This window comes from Platalea leucorodia, assembly GCF_965183815.1.
Source record: "Platalea leucorodia genome assembly, chromosome: 5".
Lineage (NCBI taxonomy): Eukaryota > Metazoa > Chordata > Aves > Pelecaniformes > Threskiornithidae > Platalea > Platalea leucorodia.
This window is the reverse complement of record NC_138827.1, coordinates 13,950,634-13,969,195: the sequence shown is the minus strand read 5'-3', so window position 1 is coordinate 13,969,195 and position 18,562 is coordinate 13,950,634. Positions and strand designations below refer to the sequence as shown.

The following is an 18,562-nucleotide window of genomic DNA, read 5'->3' as shown; positions in this document are numbered from 1 at the left end:
TGAGGCCCTCCAAGCGCACAGGGCAAGCACTCAGGAAAGCTGAAGCTATTGGCTCCTCTGAGGGAAACAGCCTCTCTCTCCTCCCAGCTGCACTGGACCCAGTCCTACCTGCTGATATTTTTAGATGGGAGAAAGCTGAAGCGTGGCCGTGTAGCTGTGAGCTGTAGAGAGCGTTATCAGTGCTGAGGTCTGAGTGAACTGGGGATGGAGAGGGTCAGCCTTCCCCCGGCGTGCTGCTGTTACAGAGCTCGGAAACCCGTCAGCCTCTTCAGCTCTGTCTATAAATAGCCGGAGAGGAACGGCATGCCCCGGCAACGGGAAGGCAGGCTCTGCAGCTCCTGGTGCCAGCACAGGACTCGTTCCTGTTCGGTGGGTGACTTACAGAGCGGAGAAGAGGGAAAGGGCCAGGGTGTTAACTTCTCAAGGCAGAAAGAGAGGAATGCATGTGTAGTTCGCCCTTTTAAGTTAATAATCAATGAATGTGTTAATGTTTTCAAAGATTTTTCTCTCCCATGCCAATCTACAAAGGATGTGAGTAGCTACAGCTCGCGGCTCCAAGCCTGGCTTTGTTTGAACTGAAGCAGCTCTGGAGATCCCCTTGAGTGTCCGCCAAAAGACAGTCATCACGCTAACACTGGTCTTTATGGCAGACGAGCTGCCAGGGATCTTTATGCTTTACTCACTGACTCTCTGCCCGTCCTCCTCCATCTCTCCCCTCCTACTTGTAGCATGAGTCCATCGGCCTGGGCTGTGTTTGTGTGCTCAGCACAACCTCCAGCTGATGAGGCAGCAACTACAAGGGAGATGAACGTTTGGTATGGGGGGAAATGGAGAGGGAGAAATAATATCTGTGCCCTGGTTTAATTTGCATCTGTTTGTTCAGATGGACCAAGCTTCTGTGTGAACATGTTTAGTGTTTAGCATAGACCTCTTCCTGGCTGACTTCAGACCAAATAAAACATGGCAAGAAAATACAAGCACCTACATAGGACTTGATGTGGGTTTGGAGTCGTGCTTTCACTTAGACCAGCACAGGAAAAACACTTAGAGAAGAACTGATCACATCAAAAATATGTTAGCAATCTCAGAAAAAGAAACACTTTTTATTCCTGTGGGGAGCTGCTGTTTCTCTCTGACAGCAACAACTTGTGGTGAGAAAGGTCAGAAGCAGGGCAGTGCTGTAAGCAAAGCCGGCCCGACTCAAGACAGACCCAGCCTAGTTTTCCTCCCACCGCCAACGATGAGGGGACGATTCCCCTTTGGACAGTTTTCTGGAACTCAATTTCCTCCGCAAGGAGGAAAATTTGTCTCCGAGAACTTTCCGTAGCCCGGTGTTGTCCCTAGCAAAGGGTAGGTCCTTCTTCATAGCAGGCAGTTGTCCTGTAAACATTTCCCACTTAGCCAGGGCATCCACAGTCTTGTCTACTTGAGCCAGTTCTTCCTCGGAGACATTCCTCTCCAGGGCAGCAATGCACATCTCCAGCCACAGTTCATAATCTTTAATGATATCTGTGGACTTGGTGGGCCCGGCGAGCTGGGGCTGGCTGTGTGCCTCCGCCAGCGAACACGAACGCTCGTCCTGTTCCAGCTCCTGGCCGATGGAGAGGGCCTGGCTGCAAGTGTCCGGTGTCAGCGGCTCGGATAAGGAGGTCACAGCCTCGGAGTCGTTCTCGCAGCACATCCCAGAGTCCGAGCTGAATGGAAGGATGTCCTCCGAGGCAGACAGGTCTGCTGACTCTTGCCTTGGCCACGTGGACAACACAGTCTGTGTCCAAGCGTAGAGTTTCTGTGGTGAGAGGGAGAAAAGGTTTCATTTTAGAGAACGAGAGAAAATAGGTATGCCTTTCCCAGTGCTTGTCAGGTAAACCTAGTCATCCTGGGTGGCTCAGCTTCAGATGCTATGGTGGTCTCTGCCAGGAGATGGGTTCAGACAACTCATGGTTACCCTACAAAGCAGGGGCTTTCTCTTGCTTCATTTTCTTGGAGTCAGCATCTGTGCCAGTTCTGACCCCAGTCAGACGTGGACTGTAGCTGCCTTATTATTGAAGATGGTAGGAGAAAAATGGCACAAATTCACTCCTCGCTGTGTGGATATGATCTCTGCAAGAGCCAAACCAGTGCCTCTCTAGAGGAAGCTGTGTCATTATAAAAGCTCCTGAGATAGCAGTGAAGAATCTTGTTTCATCATGTTGTTAACTCCTGTGGTAATGTTCATTTTATTCCTAAGAATAGCTCTTCCCCTCTCGAGCTGAAATGCACAAGTGGGAAGGCCGGGCTCCAGGAAAGAATTAATGAAAGGAAAATGTCTGAGACAATTTCCTTTTTAAACATGAAATGCTACAATGGGGCATATAACGGGTTGCTTCTGGCACATTTATTCCTTATGCTTTGGGGAATGAATCGCAGTACTCCAGTCATCACTGGATAAAAGGTGATCTCCTTGTCTGCCTTGTTGGCATGTGCTGGGGGCGTTTTGTGTATTTTTCATCTTTTTCACACCCTTGTGGCCTCTTTCCTCATCTTTACTTTCTGCAGCTCCCAGCTGATCCCTTTGCAAAGCCCTGCTATCGCTTTGGGAAACACAAGGGTGACAGAGTATTAACCTGAGATGCCAGTCACTGTGCTGGGTCTGTACGTGCTCAGCTCAGGGAGTGTGAGCTGTGGTGTTTGTGAAGTGGGCAGGAGATTTCTAGCCCTACAGAGCTCCCTTCTCCCACAGCGCCCCGCTGTTCCCTCCCCCTTCCCTCCTCTATTGCTCTCTCTTCAGGCAAGTGACAGAAAGGATAAAGAGCTCAAATTGAGTGGGTGGGAGAAATCGGCCCTGTTTCTCGTTTCAGTCTGTGCATGAAGCCTTAGGGAAGAATTTCATACAAGAATAAAATGGACTCTTTCAGTTAAGTTAATCCACCCTGCCCCCCCACTCTGGGGCAAGAAAAAATGTAAAAAGGGACAAATTTTCTTCTGCCTCATCCCACCTCCAATAGCCCTTCCCTCCCTCTGGGTTTAAAAAACAAAGAAGGCACCAGAAGTTGCAATAGGAGCCAGACTAGGGAAGGAGACAGCAAAGCTATTTGAAAGCTGCAACAAGCCCGTGATTTTATGTCTCTTAAAATTCCCAAGAGTAGTGAATCTGGGAAGGAATCGCAACTGCTACTTAGCCCAGTTCCCAAGAGGAGAAAAAGCTGCGGAGATGAGGATGTTCAAACAGTACATTTTCATAGAATCATAGCATGCTTTGGGATGGAAGGGGCCTTTAAAGGTCATCTAGTCCATCCCCCCTGCAATGGGCAGGGGCATCTTCAACTAGAGCAGGTTGCTCAGAGCCCCATCCAGCCTGGCCTTGAGTACTTCCAAGGATGGGGCATCTACCACCTCTCTGGGCAACCCGTTCCAATGTTTCACCACCCTCGTCATGAAAAATTTTTTTGTTGCGTTCAGTCTAAATCAACCCTCCTTTAGTTTAAAACCATTACCCCTTGTCCTGTCGCGGCAGGCCTTGCTAAAAAGACTATTCCCATCTTTCTTGCAGGCCCCCTTTAAGTATTAAAAGGCTGCAATAAGGTCTCCCCGCAGCCTTCTCTTCTCCAGGCTGAACAACCCCAGCTCTTTCAGCCTTTCCTCATAGGAGAGGTGTTTCACCCTCTGATCATTTTTGTGGATCACTACCAAAACCCCAAAATCTTTCCTGTCTCTCATCCTTTGATTCAAACTTGGGAAGGGTTTGTAGGGCTGCAGCCTCTTTTTATGTTCCCCTATTTAACTAGAAAGCGATAACCTCTTCATAGGTTTAGCTTACCTGCAGGCAAGAGCATGTGAAGTGAATGCCCACCCCAAGTAAGTCACTAAGAATGAAGCCTGTTGTCTGACACCTCAAGGGGCTCCAGGTTTGGCACTGGAAGTTTTTCAAACCCTTCTGCCACGGCAGCGCTGTCATCCCCAGCAGCAGTGCAGGCACAACGCGCCCGATAGCAGATACTGCGATTAACGCCACGGTGAGAACGTAGCTAACCCAACCTCTAAGAGCAGCTCAAGCACTGTTTGATTCTGCAGTGTAGCTACTGCAAACTGATCTAGGCGCTATATGCAGAACAGCCTGGGATGCTGCAGAAGCAGCAGGTGGAAACGTTGGTTGTGGTGGGGAAACACCATAAGAATTGATTTGCTTTCCGTTTTCAAGATGACTCATGCTGGAATAAGCAGCTGTGATGAAAAAAATGGAGTATGTTTGAGTGCAACTCATAAATTGAGGGGCTCTTCCTCCTGCGTAAGCACTGGTTTCCTGTCCCACATGCTTTTCTGCCCGTAACCCTGTCTGTCGCAGACTTCAGCAGTGTTACCTGCTCCTGGCGAGGAACAGCTTTCTGTCTGGCCTTTCCTGTATTTATTATGAGTGTCTGGGGCTGTTATGTGGCAGGTGGGGATCTGTGCTAGTTTTCCAAAGGGAAACGTGACTTCAGACTTGCACTTGGCCAGCCACAGCCTCTCAAAACATGCTTAGCAAGTAACTTCGCTATCTGATATTGTCTCCAAATGCTTTGTGCTCTCTTCTGTCGGATTCCTTAACTATTTAATTCACCTCTGGCATTTATATTGCCTCTCAATGTTATAGTAAAGCCTCTTACAGAGATAATCATAACTCTCTTATACCAGGTTGTACTGTATCTAGCTGAGCTTTTCCTTGTCAAGGAAGCAGATGTGACATTTGGCAAGTGAATCCTCTCTTCAGGTTTGTGTTTGCTGTCGCCAGCGGTTGCTGAGCCAATTACAGTATTTACTGCAGGTGTAAAGGCAAAAATGTTTCTAGAAAAGCTTAATGCAGATGGCAGTTCTCTTCTAGAAAGCAATAGCTGGATGCTGACAGGCCGGGTGTTTAAATAAACCAAAATTTATTCCTCTGGCAGTCTGGGCAATTTAGGCACCTCTAAGACAGAAGCAGGGACCAAAGAGGCACGGAGTCAGGGACAGGTCTAACACCACCGCAGACGCGCAGACAAGCAGCAAAACCACACAAACGTGTTTTTTTTCCCCCCCCATGTCCTACACTGTGCTTCTGTGCGTCTGATTCCAAGCTGAATGAAACTACAGGCATCCCCCTTCTCATTCTGCATGTATCTTTACAAATATAACCCACAGACTTTAAAACAGGCAGCCGTGGAAAATCCTGTCTCTGAATATGATATGTGTCAGACAGGAATTATAAGCAGGGAGAAGATAGGGTACTGAATGAAAATGATGACATTATTTCTATTCCACCAGCCATTTAGCTACTGAATTCAGCTTTTTAGACAACAGAGGTAGAAAACCCTTTCTAGAGCTAAGGGCATCTTAGCGCTATTCCTGATGTTGTCTAAATGTGGTGTTAGCAGTTCTGTGGGTGGGAGAGAAGAGGCAAAAGATGAATCTGGGACCCTCTGCATATTAGGGATAACAATTTGGGATCTTTTCTCATATCTTTAATAGTGGAACTGCAGCAAAGCATGCGCTTAATATTTTCTCCCTGTTACAGGCAGCCCCAGAGAGGCAGAAAACCATGGTTTTCTGCACATAGGAAAGGGCATAGATGTAGGAATTGCTGTGCTCTCACTGCTGCTCTGGCTTGAAGTCTGCCTGCCCTCCCCATCCCATTTTTGGAAGTAGCCAAATGTGGCTGGACTGTTGCACTGTCCCTTGTTGTGAACAGCGGAAAGTCCTAGAGATTGTGTAATGTGCTACGTCAGTGACAGACCGTGTGTACAACACTCCCCTAATTTAGGTGTAAGCTTTCTCTCTTAGCACCTTGCACCGAGAGCCGTGTTTAACATGCTGCTACAGCACGTTTGGTGCGAGCCGCTCTGCTCCCTGCCATGCCCCCTTTGCTCCAGGCAGGGCTGGTGGGTCTGTCTCTCACCCTGTAGCGCTCAACAAGTTTGAAGCCCACGACGTGCTGCAGCTTCCGAAGGCAGATGGGACACGGCTCCAGGGGCCGCAGCAGGGCTTCATCCAGGCTCAGCGCGCCCTGCATGATGCACTGCAGCCAGCGGCAGGTCCCCAGCCCCATCAGGTGGCAGATCTCGTGACAGGTCACCTTTCAGGAAAGCAAAAATCACAGGAACAAACAGTGAGTCCTGCTTCCATTGCCCCCTCCTCTTCCTCCTCTGCTGTTCCATTTTCCTTGCTCCCCAACAGTCTGACTGACTCGTCACTCAGCCCTGGTGGTCCTTCAGCCTAAGCTTTTCAAGGTGAAAGGGGAACGTGGCTCCCTTCTTCCTAGGTACCCCAACATCCATGTTTGTATGGTGGAGGAAGAAGGGTGGATGTGTTTTTAGGAGCAGCTGTGGGAAGACCCTGTAGATAGCACGTTCAGAGCTCTAGGGCAGTGCTGCTGTCACTCTCTTCCCCAAGGACAGTGGTGTGTTTTTGGTTTTTTTTAACAGGAAAACCAGTCCCACAGGGGTCTGAAAAGAGCAGCACAGTCCATATGAGAAAGCTGTAGGAAGCTATTGGCAATAACAGACCTGGGTCCTTCCAAAGCAGACACTCTAAATGTTTGTGCTAAAGCAAAAACTAAGCTGGAGTCTGCCAAGCATGACTGCCTTGGGAATTGGCAACCATGGAAAGGTTGAGGATGGAGTATTCCCCTCCTCCTACCATTGCCACCTAACATCATTTGAAATTACTACAGGAAGAGACCTCAAACTAGAAAATCCTGAGCAAATACCAGGGGAGGCAGACAGAAATGGCTCCGCGTGGGCCAGCTTTGGGAGAAATGCTCGAAGTAGTGCTGGCAAGAAGGCAGAGGGGAGATGCTGGGATGAGGGAGGACAGCACTCATGAATCTGACGTGTTGGAGATGGATGGGGTTTAAGGGCATCTGCGTATAAATATACGTGCAAACTTGTCTAAGGTATTTTTCTCATCCATCCATGTAAGCAGGTCTGGCAAGCGGTCCTCTCCCCTCATGGATACCAATGTCTGAGGAAGACACAATCACCCCTTCCCAGCTATCCATTAGTTAACACAAAACTCCACTAGATATTCTGATTAATGTCTGAATACTTCATCAGCTAACAGGTTGTACTGCCCGTGCATTGCCTGACAAGCAAAATACTGAGATGTCCCAAGCATAAACCTGGGAGGTGGGCAGGGTTTTTGTCTAAGTGCTGCTGCATGACATAAGGCAAATCCTGTAGCCTCTCTATACAGCTGACACTATAGTTTGCTCCAGTGGCAAGGGGAGCAAGAGATGTCTACATGGTGCACTAAAATATAAGCTTGTTAGGACTGTGTAAGTGCATAGACTTAGCTGTGATTGCCTATGTATGTATGTCTTCTGGGAGCGGAGTCTCATGCCTGCTTCACTGAGCTGAGAGATGAATTATGCCCAGCCCTGACATGTTTAACCCTACATGGCAAGAAATATGGGGTGCAGGAGATGATTACTGGTCCTACCTTACAGCACTGGACCATCTCTTGGGCACTGAACGGCAATGTCCTGTCTCTGCTTTCTTTGCTGACTTCGCATAACCGTTCCTTCTGTGTGAGTGGATTCAAGCTGCTACAGCCAGCCTGGGGGAAATCCCCAGAAAATCTGGCAAAGCTGCAGACTCCCACTTCTGTAAAGAGAAGCGCATACAAGTTAGGCATCAGCTCTCTTAGGACTGCCTCTCAGCTTAGGCAGCATGAAAAGAAAGCTGTTGTAGCACAGTCCAGTTGAGCACACAGGGTGCGATGAGACACACTTCCCAAAAGGTTTGTAGCACCTCAGTTACCTTTGTCTGGATCAGGAGCCCTGACTCGCCTGATTTTAAATTGCGAAAACCTAGTTCATCTTATCAGGGAGCGAATAAAATGTTAAGGATAAGATTTGGCTATTCTAGTCTCCCAGGGAAGGCTTTTTGGTACAGTGCTGCCTTATTCGCACACTGTGCTAGGAGATCATGGGACACCAATCCCACCTTGTCCTGGCAGGAATTTGCTGAAGGTGAAGCTCCAGGTCTCACATGGGTAAAGGTCCAGCAGAGTGAGTCCAAGGACACACAGAGCATCCATGGGCTTGTTGTTCTTCAAGAAATTCAGGATCCCATCTGGGTAAATACAAGAGAGATGTTCATTAAAATGAAGTATTCCTGGAAGGCATGCAAGAGCCAGAATTTCTGCCGCTTGTGCAGGGAGGATGTAATCTAAGCCACAGATAGATAGAGCTGCTGGATTCAGCATCTTGGATGGAGAATCATAGCTGTGTAGCCCATCCCCGCAAACTAGAACATGATCACACCTGGCTTTTGAAGTGCTGCTGAGCACAGTTAAAACAAAGCAGAGCTAAGGGCAGAGATGTAGGTGAATTCAGTACTAACCCATGGAAATAAGCACCTGGAAGTAGAAGAATTTCCCTACAGGCACTTCAGACCTGAGCTGGAGCAGCCGCATCGCTGCAGCGCTGGGTCTGCGCTGAGCACGTGCTGCCTGCAGTACCTGCAAACAGCTCGTTCCAGATGGATGTTTGTGCAACGGGAGTTTGGCAGCTGCCAAACCCATTTCCCTGGGGAGCTGTGTGACACTTGAACCCAAATTTCCTAACATGAAAGGCCAGTGAGCTCCCCACCTGCGGCATCCAGGCTACTAATTTACTTTGGCTCTGGACAAGAGATGGGAGAGCTCAGGCTACACCAAATCTAGAGAGCCTTCCTGCAGAGCTGATCCAATCACTTTGCAAAGCCGTACCTAAACATAACAGCACTGAAAAATATAGACAGTAGAGGAAAATATGATGAAAGTCACTTTGTTTTTTATTCCTGTTTCCAGCCTCAAAGTTCTGGGTTTTCCATGGGAACAGGATTTTCCCTTTTGACTCCCTTCCTCATCCCCTCCCTGCTCAGGCAAGGAAGGGCTACTTCAGGCATTTCCTAAGGGAGGGCTCATGCCCGCGTGCCAAGCTGATGCCTCTATGGGCTCCCCGGTCCTTACCTGCATGAAGCTGCACCCTGTCCGTGTCCCGGCTGTGGCGGTAGCAGCAGTGAATGGAAGAGATGGGGATGGAGGGAAGGCACTTCACGCGGAGACCCAGGAAGAAAGACTCAACACAGCTCTGGAGGGAATCCAGCAGCGAGAGCCCGGCAGGCCCTTCGATTAAGTCTAAGAAGACAAGCTCTATTATCAGTTCCATAAAGCCAGGGTGAACCATAAGGTCCAAAGGGGTTTTGTGGGGCTGGCCACAGCAACTGAGGAAGAGGAAGGCTGGTTCATTCTGAAGTTAATTGCTTACTCTGGGATGTGGCAGACATCTCTAGATGGTTATACAGATATGGAGGAGAAGGCGCTCTTTCTGAGAGGTGGCTCAAGGCATTAGTACACTCTCTCATTAGCAGAGCAGATGTGCTAGGAAGGTTGTCTCCTATTTAAGTTGTGCAGAAAGATTAATGTGGGAACGGGTGGTTGTTTTTAATGAACCATCAGGGATGGAGCTCCAGAAATGCTGTTTTATCCAGCATTGTTTTACATATAGAGATATATGTATGTATGTATGCATACACGTATTCATAGCAAGTCTCACCCAGGGACACACACGCCATTTACAGGGCAGGTCTACTGATGGTTGTCACCATGGCTCGTGACTCTGGACTGGGGACATGTCAGAGCCTTTGGTATTACACTTATCTTTCCTATGGCAATTGCATTTTGCAGGTTAGTCCTTAGAAGAGGATGTTAGTAGTGTTCAGCACCACCCACCTCCCTCCCGTATCTTTCCAGGTGGCTCAGTGAAGATGCCCGCATTACCTATAGGTTGCAGGTAAATGTGCTTTCGACAGAAGTTCTGCTTCCTCCTCAGCATGGCGTGGTAGAACGTCTCAAAGTCCTCGGGGGCATCAGGGTGGCTGAGGAGCCAGTCGAAAGCCGTCCGGATGAGCAGCGTGCAGAAGAGCGTTCTCTGGGGGTTGTAGGCTTCGGAGAGGAACAGCTTCTCCGCCCTGGAGAAAGCTTTGGCATAGAGCTCCTGCAGGGCTGGGTTGGTGGAGATCAGCGCGTCCTTCAGAGCCCGGGGCCCGAAGCTGAATTCCTGAGCGTGTTTGCACTGCAGCATTGCGGAGAGACCCACTGGCTGTGGCACTGCCTGCGGGAGGGGATACAGCCGTCAGCATGTGGCCTCGCAAGGGACCTGGGAACCTTCTCAGGCTTTGCTCTCAGAGCAGTTTGCCCCAAGATGCCAGCTGTAAGGTTTGACTGGGAGCTTATAAACGCTGTGCTTAGTGCTGGCCAGGAGCCCTATGCATTTACGTGAGAACGGCTATTATAGGGTGCTCTACATCTGCGTGTATGTCACTGGTTTATGGACAATGTACCGGTAGATGGTGCTTAAGAATGCATGGCCCCGTTATTGCTACCAGATGTCTGGATTAAATCAGATAGTTTGGGTTTGGTTTTTTTTTTTGGTGCTCTATCCTGAAGTCCCAATAACATAGGAAATAGCTCTGTGTTCTGCAGCTGGCTGCACTGGCCCTCATGTGATGTTGAAAGGTGGTGCTCCTTTTTGCTTGGGCTAAAACACACTCCTTGGAGCTCTCAAAGGCATAGGCCCATGCCAGGAAAGAAGAGGTAGATCTTGGTCTTTATTTACCTATCAGAAGCCTAAACTTCTGACTTACCTGATATACCGATGAAAGCAGCTGATCACTGTTGACAATTTCCTCTAACAGCTTTTAATCCTCACTCTTAGGTATTGACCTGGAGCATCTGCCGTCTCACAGTGCTGTTTTCGGGCTGCAAGGTGTAGAAAGGTTTGCCCTTGGTGTGCGAGACTTGTGTTTGCCTCTCTAGCAAGATATGTACGGGCCCATTGCCATTGCGTCACTTCATGAATAACTTCGTGTCACACTGTGTTAGCATCAAGAATGCTAGTGCTGATGTAAAGTGGTAAAGAGCAAATGAAAGCCTACAGCAGAAAGAAATTAATTCAGGGCATCGCGGAAATATCCTCTCCAGGGTCCTTTTTAAGGCCAGCTTTTTCCAAAGCTGCAGGAGTCAAACACCTATTTCCCGTTGCTATTCATGTACTTACGGAGATTCCAGTAGACATCTTGGGGAAAGGGAAGAAAGAGGAAACAAAGTACAACCCTTACGGCTAACCTACATCTGGATTTTTCCAAAAAGACGTTCATTTCTTGTAAGGAGATCATACCAAGTAGAACTAGAGTATTTTGGAGAGGCACTTGGGGCAAAGCTGCCTACCACAGGTTAAGTAAGTAAGTGCTCCACCTGCATAGAGCAGAATGAAAATACACAGGTATACACGCACAAGAGCACAGAGTTTCTAGGAAGCGTTATCTTCTATTGGGCAAGTTAATGCTATCCTAAAAGAAACCAGACAAGCTTTCTGGGTGGATAAGCAAATGTATCAGCCACTGACCATCACCATTATAACAGCATCATTCAATTGGAGAAAAAAAGAGATTAAATATATTTTTAGGAGGAACTGTAATTTAAGTAGGTCTGCAGCCTAGCTCTGTCACCTAAGTGACATACGGTGGCCCTTGAGGACAGCAACATAACAAGAAAAATTCAATATTTAAAAAATAATACAATATGAGCCAAAGTCTTTCCTCAGATACACAGAAAAGGCTCTGGTAGTTTGCACCATTAGAGAAAGGTGGCAGCCCATTAAAATGAACATTGAATTTCTTTACATCTAACCCTTGGGAAGATATGTGTATGTATAAGCCATCCTTAAAAAGGACTCATTTTGTATGATTTTTTTGGTGCTAAAGGTATATAGCGTAGGAGAGGGAGCGCGTAAGCAGTTTTCTTTTATTTTTGCAAGCTTTGTATTTCGCTAGCATTAAAGGCTGACAGCAGATGGCACGATGGGATCTGAAGTGGTACAAGGGCCCTAATCCAATGGAAGTTTAGAAATAAAATCTGCAATGCTTTCCCAGCCACCTCTTGTTATTGCTCAAAAAATGTCCAAAGCGCTTCTCCTGATTTTCACAGGTAGCAACAAGAATTTGTGTGGGGTTGTTCTGTACTTTGTCACCCAAATCTCTACGCTTCTGACTTGCTTCCAGATTTGGGAGGATGAAGTGAGAGTCTGACCCCACCAGGTCATCAGGAGTTTTGCCTTGGGCTAGGGTGAAGATTTGCCTTTTCCTAAAGCCACGATTTCACTTGTTCTGCACAAACTTTAAATACAAGCATCATTTTTCCAGTCGTGCAGAACTTACTTACACTCGGAAACTATTAGCAATATTAAAACAACTGAGGACGTGATCCTGTGAGCTACTGCCTGCCCACTGCTTCCAGGGAAATCAAGGAGAGACTTTGCACTTGGTCCAGGTTGAGAGTGATCTTGTCAAAGAAGGTTTCTGAGAAGCACGAGCCGCTTTCATCAGCGCTTCCTGGCAATAAATGGAGCGTGGGTCTGGGGGAGGAGGAGCTGCTTAGAAAATGAATGGATTTTTCTCTTCTAAATGGAAGTAGCAAAGAGTGGATGTATGCAACAGCAGATACAATGAGCGCACAGTCTTCTAGCATGTCTTCCCTGGGGCTCTCTCATGGAATATAGTGTATACTCAAAGCTATGGGATATACATTGTTTCCCAAGGCTTCCTAAAAGGGGACATTCACCCAGCTCCAGACGTTCCTGGCTATGACTATGGGTATTTTGTGAATATCCACCATGCCCAAGGATGTCCACGATTACGCTTTAGCGGTTTGAAAGCTCAAGCACAGGAATTCACTTGCAACGCACAGTCCGGAGTGACGCGTGCCTCCTTCTCCTGGAGACTCTGGTTTTGCTTCCGACAGAATAGCAGCAACGCATTACGTTCTCCAAATCCAACACAATTACTTCTCTTTAACAAGCTTTTCTAAAACACTTCACCAGAGAAAATTAACGCCTCAGAAAATTTTTATGGACAACTTTAGCAGTTTAAAAAAGAAACCATTTTATAACATTAACTATAGTAGATGTTATTTGTGCTTGATCTAATATATGGATATAGTGTTTCATTAACTGAAGTAGTGCAAAAGGGCTTTGTAATTTTTAGCTCTTGTGCCAAGGGTGCCTTGTATAACTCCCTGATGCAGTGCTTCAGGAGGCAATGGCACTTTAGCTTGCATTTCTTTTCCTCCCTCAGTTTTTAAGATGCCAAGGTGGTGATGAAGAAGTGGAAGCACCAATGCATCCTTCTGCCCTTCAGGTATATAGGAAGGAGACATCACGTCTTTAAAGAGAAGCAGCAGCTAATTTAGACCTTTGTTTAATGACAAGCCGTAGGACTTGACTAGCAAGTCCTGAGGAGGAGAAAGTAACTCTTTTTACTTAAAAGGCCAGTAACTTGTAGTTGCACTGGAGGAAATCCTTTAAGCAAAATAATAATTTAAAGATCTGCTGCAAGTGGAGACACTCAGCACGTCCACTGATGTGCCATTTTCTACTTTTACCATGAGAAAAAGGCATCCTATTCCCAATCTGCGTTTTGTCATTCCGTCTTGCAGCCATTGGCTAATGTAATTTTTCCAAAACAAGGAGCACCCATATTGGATCGTACAAATGAGCGATGCCTTTCTGTGCAGTATGAAACATGAGCTTGTGCCCTCCTGGCACCCACAGGGTCCCTGATGGGGCAGGGAAGGAGCCAGCCTGTGCTGGGAACCCTAATCCAGTTTATGGAGACCTCCCTGTCTTTTCTATTATTCAGATCTTTCTTTCATATTATTCATCATCACATCCATGCAGTGCAGTGGGGACACACATAACCCAAAGGTTTTGGCACCTGGCTCCTTGCCTGCTGTTGGGGACAGCCTTTTCCAATGATCGTGTTGTGGGAACCCAGTTGTGGCCTTTTTGCTTGTGGTACCTGCTGTGAGTCAGGAGCTCCAAGGACAACATGGGCCATATGTCTGGCTTTTGGTAACATATAGGGGTTTCAGATCAGATTGGGCAGTTTACACAAATCTTTTTACTATGTAATTTGACGGATTTTTTTCATGGTGGGTGTTTTCACAAGAAAGGCCCCCAAAATCCAGTCTCGGCACGTGACAGCTGAGCAGTCGGTATGCTTCCTTTCTTACAGCAACCTGTAACGCGCTTTATATGCAATTCAGGTTACTCATAAATTATTCTCTTTGCAAATCAGGCACCTATAAATTATTCCCTGTAATTGAAAATTACCTATGAATTATTCTTTTTGTAATTCACAGTTATGTCATTTATTCTCTATTATATTGACATTGCTTTCTTGGATAGATATGCCTGGGGCTGACAGTACCAGTGTAATTCTCAAAAGCCAAGGCAATATCGTACAGTGCGAGTTCACTCAGGATATTCTGACAAGATAGAAATGGTCTTGTGTGCGAAAATCTATGTCATACAGGTCCAGAGAAGGGCACTCAGTACATAATGGATTTATGTGGTATTTTATGGAATTTGGCACTAACATTGTACAGATTGTATTTTTATATATACATTTTTTTAAAACTTTTTTAAAGCTGGTCATTCTGAAGTTGTTTATTTTATAAGTCAACTTACAAGTCATTTCTAACTCTGACTCTCTTACACAGGCTGCAGGCTGCAGAAGCACAGAAGGAGACTCATTTGGTTTCCTTCCCCTCTCAGCTCTTGTGAGGTATTTAGAGGCAGACTCGCTTAACTGGGCTCTTCGGATGTCAGAGGGACATTAGCAGAGTCTCTTAAAATTGATTAATTGCTTAAGTTAGGTGCTGTACTGTAAACAAGCAGTGACAGTGCAGAAAATTCATAGCCAGTCAATAGAAATGAAAAGCCCAGAGCAAACATAACAAGCATTAACTAATTATCAACACATGCCCTAGTTGCTTAATAGCTCTTTTCCTGAGATTTGCAGTTGGTGTCTGCTACTGCCACTCTAGGATCAGTCTCTCCTTCCCAGTCCCACACAGATGACAGCCTGAAAGCAATTTTCTCAATTTATTTGTTGACATGTACAGAAAGAGATTTTTCTTGACTGAGAAGCTGAACTCTCAATGGGCAAGAAATTCCAGTGCAATGGGACAGAGAGAGGACACCGAGGTGTGAGAGCATTTAACCCCGGTCCAAATAAAATTCTCACTAGTCCAGCTCCTTCCCGGGGGACCTAAACACAGCCCCTTGCACAGAGCCAGGCTTTGCCTGCTGAACATGCCCAGCGACCGGGGTCTAACCAAATCTGTTCGGCCAGGTTCAGACCTGAAATGGGGCAACTCCCAGGGGCTGCGGGGGAATTTCAAGATGCTCAGCACTTCTCAGAATCGATCTCCTCTGCTCATGGATAAAATACACTCTGGCCCTGATCATCCCCACACAGGTACCCACGAGGAACTGTAGCATCTTCCGTTCACTTTGCACTAAATGGCCACAAAACATTGAGTCAGATCTGCGTGTGTTCCAGACCATCAAGTAAGATAAAACCTTCTGGCCTCACGTACTGCCAGATCCCAATAATATTTATGTGTAATGTCTCTAGAATATGTTTGTGACTCGGAAACAGATGCTTTGTGTGGTCTCTCTCAAAATGAGTCATTCCTGGAGCTGTGGAAACCATCAGGGATTCACACATGCATTTACTGGGAGGAGAATCTACCTGTCATATTGGAACTGTGATTGACATGTTATTGCCGCAAGGCTCAGTTCTGGAAGTTTGTCCTCACATGAATCTTTCTCATTAATTTACTCGGACTGCTGGGCGAGTCAGATGGACAACTCGTATGCAGAAAGGTTTGCAGGATTAAAGACTAGGTTTGTAAAGGTCATTAAATACCTAAGATGGAGACAGATGCTTCCATCTGTCCTTATTTAAGTGTTCTTAAGTATTTAAGAACACCTACACATCCACTTTCCCCTTGATTTTGTTTTACATTAAAGCCTGCTCTCTTCAATACACTTCTCTTCATTTGAATATGTATTAAGGACATACATTATCCCTAGTTTCAGTCTTCTGTCCTAAGGATTTTATTTATTCTATGCTCATACATAATGATACTTTTTTTTTATTTGTGCCTTTTATTTGAGAGTCTCTAAGTGCCATACAAACATTCATGAACTTCTCTGTGCTACCCTCCAGAAAGTAAGCTGATGGTATACGCCTTTCCCCCTCCTCTCCCTCATCACCCATTTACTCACCATTTTCAGTGCTTTCTGTGTTCATTTTAGCCTGGTTATCCCCTTAACTCCCTGGGATGCTTCTCCCATGCACATGTGTGATGAAGGGCTGGCTGCATTCTTCTTCTCTTGCTCTTACGTGAAACAAACCCCTACAATCTACGGGCTGGTTGCTGTGCGTTTGCTAACCAAAGACCCAAAAGCACCAAGCAACACCTACCAGCGCTGTACAACAAACCTAACACTGCAGAGGTACCCGAGCTCTAATCATTCACAGCTCCCGGCACTTTGCTCTTCATCATACTTGTCTAGACAGACTAAATGGTTTCTGCAAGACAACCCCAGTGTTAGCCAGGAAAGAGGCTGCATTTTCCATACAGATGAATGCCCAAACAGGTATGGCTATGGTTAGATATTCCCTCGAGCACAGGCATTATAAAAGTGGTTCATCATGCCATATAAATGCACCGTAATGCTGTGCCTCCTCCCAAGAAATCAAGTGCTTTGTAAGTGGTGCCACCAGGTAGGGGATGTTTATGTGCATTTTACAGCCAAGGAGAAGGCGGGGGCTCCAGGGCAGCACTGCGGCCGAGGAGCCACAAAGCCAGCATGGCTTGGGGGGCACACACAAAGCCAGACCCCAAACCCAAGATGTCTTAGTGGCCAGCTGTGCCCACCCGCCAGACAGCTCTGCCAGCCCGGAGGTTTGCTGGGGAAGAGGCACGTTCTGGAAACGCTGCAGGAGCAGGTCCTGCTCCTGGGACACCTGAGCCCCCCGGCCCTGCTGATTTGCAAAAGGGGCAGTTGATGCTGCTCCCCGGGGCGGGGATCGCACGGGTGGGTGGGTGGGGAAGGACCGAGTCCCCCCGCACCCTGGGACGATGCACCAAGCACGGCGCCCGGCACCGCTGGGCAGGATGCACCGAGCTCAGCCCCCGGGAGGGTGCTCCAAGGACGGCCCCCGCACTCCAGGCGAGTGCCCCGGGCAGGACCCCCGGCGCCCCGTGGGGACGATGCCCCCAGCCCGGCCCCCAGCCCCCGGCGTGGGGCGGGGGATGTCCCAAGCGCGGCCCCCCGCACCCCGGGATGCCCTAAGCGGGACCCGCCATCACCAGGGCAGGATGCCCCGAGCACGGCCACCATCACCCGCGGAGCGATGCCCATCACCCGCGGAGATGCCCCGAGCCTGCGCTCCCCCGCCCGGGGGGGCTCCCCCCGCACCCCGGGGCCGGCCGGACCCCCCTTCCCGGCGCGCCGGGCTGCGCCCTCCCCGCGACGAGGCCGACCCCGCGCCCCCCGTGCCCAGCCCGACCCGCCCGGGGAGGGCGCAGGGACTCACCGCCCGCCGGGCCGGGGCTGCGGAGGCCGGGGAGGTGCGGCAGGGCCGAGGCACCCGGCTCGGGGCTGGCGAGGCGGAGCAGAGCCCGGCAGCGGCGGCGGCAGGAGGAGCAGGAGGAGGAGGAAGAAGAAAAAGGGGGAGCAAAGGGGGGGCTCGGCCCCTCCGCCCGGAGCCCGCGGGATTCGCCGAGCCGCCGCCGAGAGCCGCCTCCCGCCGCTGCGCGGGGCAACCGCCGGGGGCGCCCTCGGGGCGGGGCCGCGGGGCGGCTCCGCGGCGGGGCCGGGCGGGGAGCAGCGGGGCCGGGGGAGAGCGGCGCCGTGCACACCGCGGCGGGGAGCGGGCCCTGGGGGGCCGGGGCAGGCAGGGCTGCGGCCGCCCGGGGCGGCAGAGGGCCCAGCCCCGGGCGGGCCCGGGTGGAAGGCGTCCGCGGGCGGTTGCAGGCTGGTGGCGGCGGCGGGTCCCTCCCGGCTCGGTGGAGCCTGGGAGAGAGGAGCGAGAGCAAAGCCAGAGCTTGTTTTTGGAAGCGCGTTCCCGAAAGAGCCTGGGGCTGAGCGACATGACAGCGCTACAAGGACTGAAAGCCCTTTAATCTCTGCTCTTAATAAGAACTGAATGAAGGGGTAGGCGTCTGGAGACCGGAGCACTAGTGATGTGGTTATGCCGGGGACTGATGCGATCTCCTCCATAGGAGCGGTGTTTGCATTTGCCTTGGTGCTTCGTTCCGTGCATCTCTCCCACATGATCTGGATGCATGTCTGTGTCCCACGATGTCCTTTAATTTGGGAACATTATCTGTTGTTGGAAAGGTTAATTATATTAGAGGAGTGGATCTCCATTCCCATTTCTTCATGGCTTCATTTATTCTGGCTTTCATGTTTTGATCCCTTCAGTGCTTTGATCCTCATTTCTGCCATCCCTAGACGGAAGGAAAAAAAGGAATACCCTGGCTGGGACCCAACTGTGTCCCTAAGTGACATAAGCTGAAATTAGGAAAAAAAATATGTTTTACAGCCTCAGGAGCTGTAGTGGTCTTGGCAGCCCAAATGCCATCTGCACGCCCAGCACAACCAAGCGCTTTGCAAGGGCCAGCAGAAATGTCCTGCTGGAGCCGAGGTGGCCATAGAAGTGGACAAATG

The 18,562-nt window shown here is 48.8% G+C and overlaps 1 protein-coding gene across 1 annotated transcript; it reads right to left on the bottom strand.

The window, feature by feature from the left end:
* Positions 1-1,216: 1,216 nt before the first annotated feature.
* AMZ1 (archaelysin family metallopeptidase 1) lies at positions 1,217-10,057 on the bottom strand (the record flags this gene model as incomplete). Its single annotated transcript, XM_082311848.1, has 6 exons — positions 1,217-1,786; positions 5,888-6,064; positions 7,429-7,592; positions 7,935-8,063; positions 8,944-9,111; positions 9,754-10,057. The coding sequence occupies 6 exons, from the start codon at positions 10,055-10,057 to the stop codon at positions 1,217-1,219; spliced, it is 1,512 nt and encodes a 503-aa protein (XP_082167974.1).
* Positions 10,058-18,562: the final 8,505 nt, after the last annotated feature.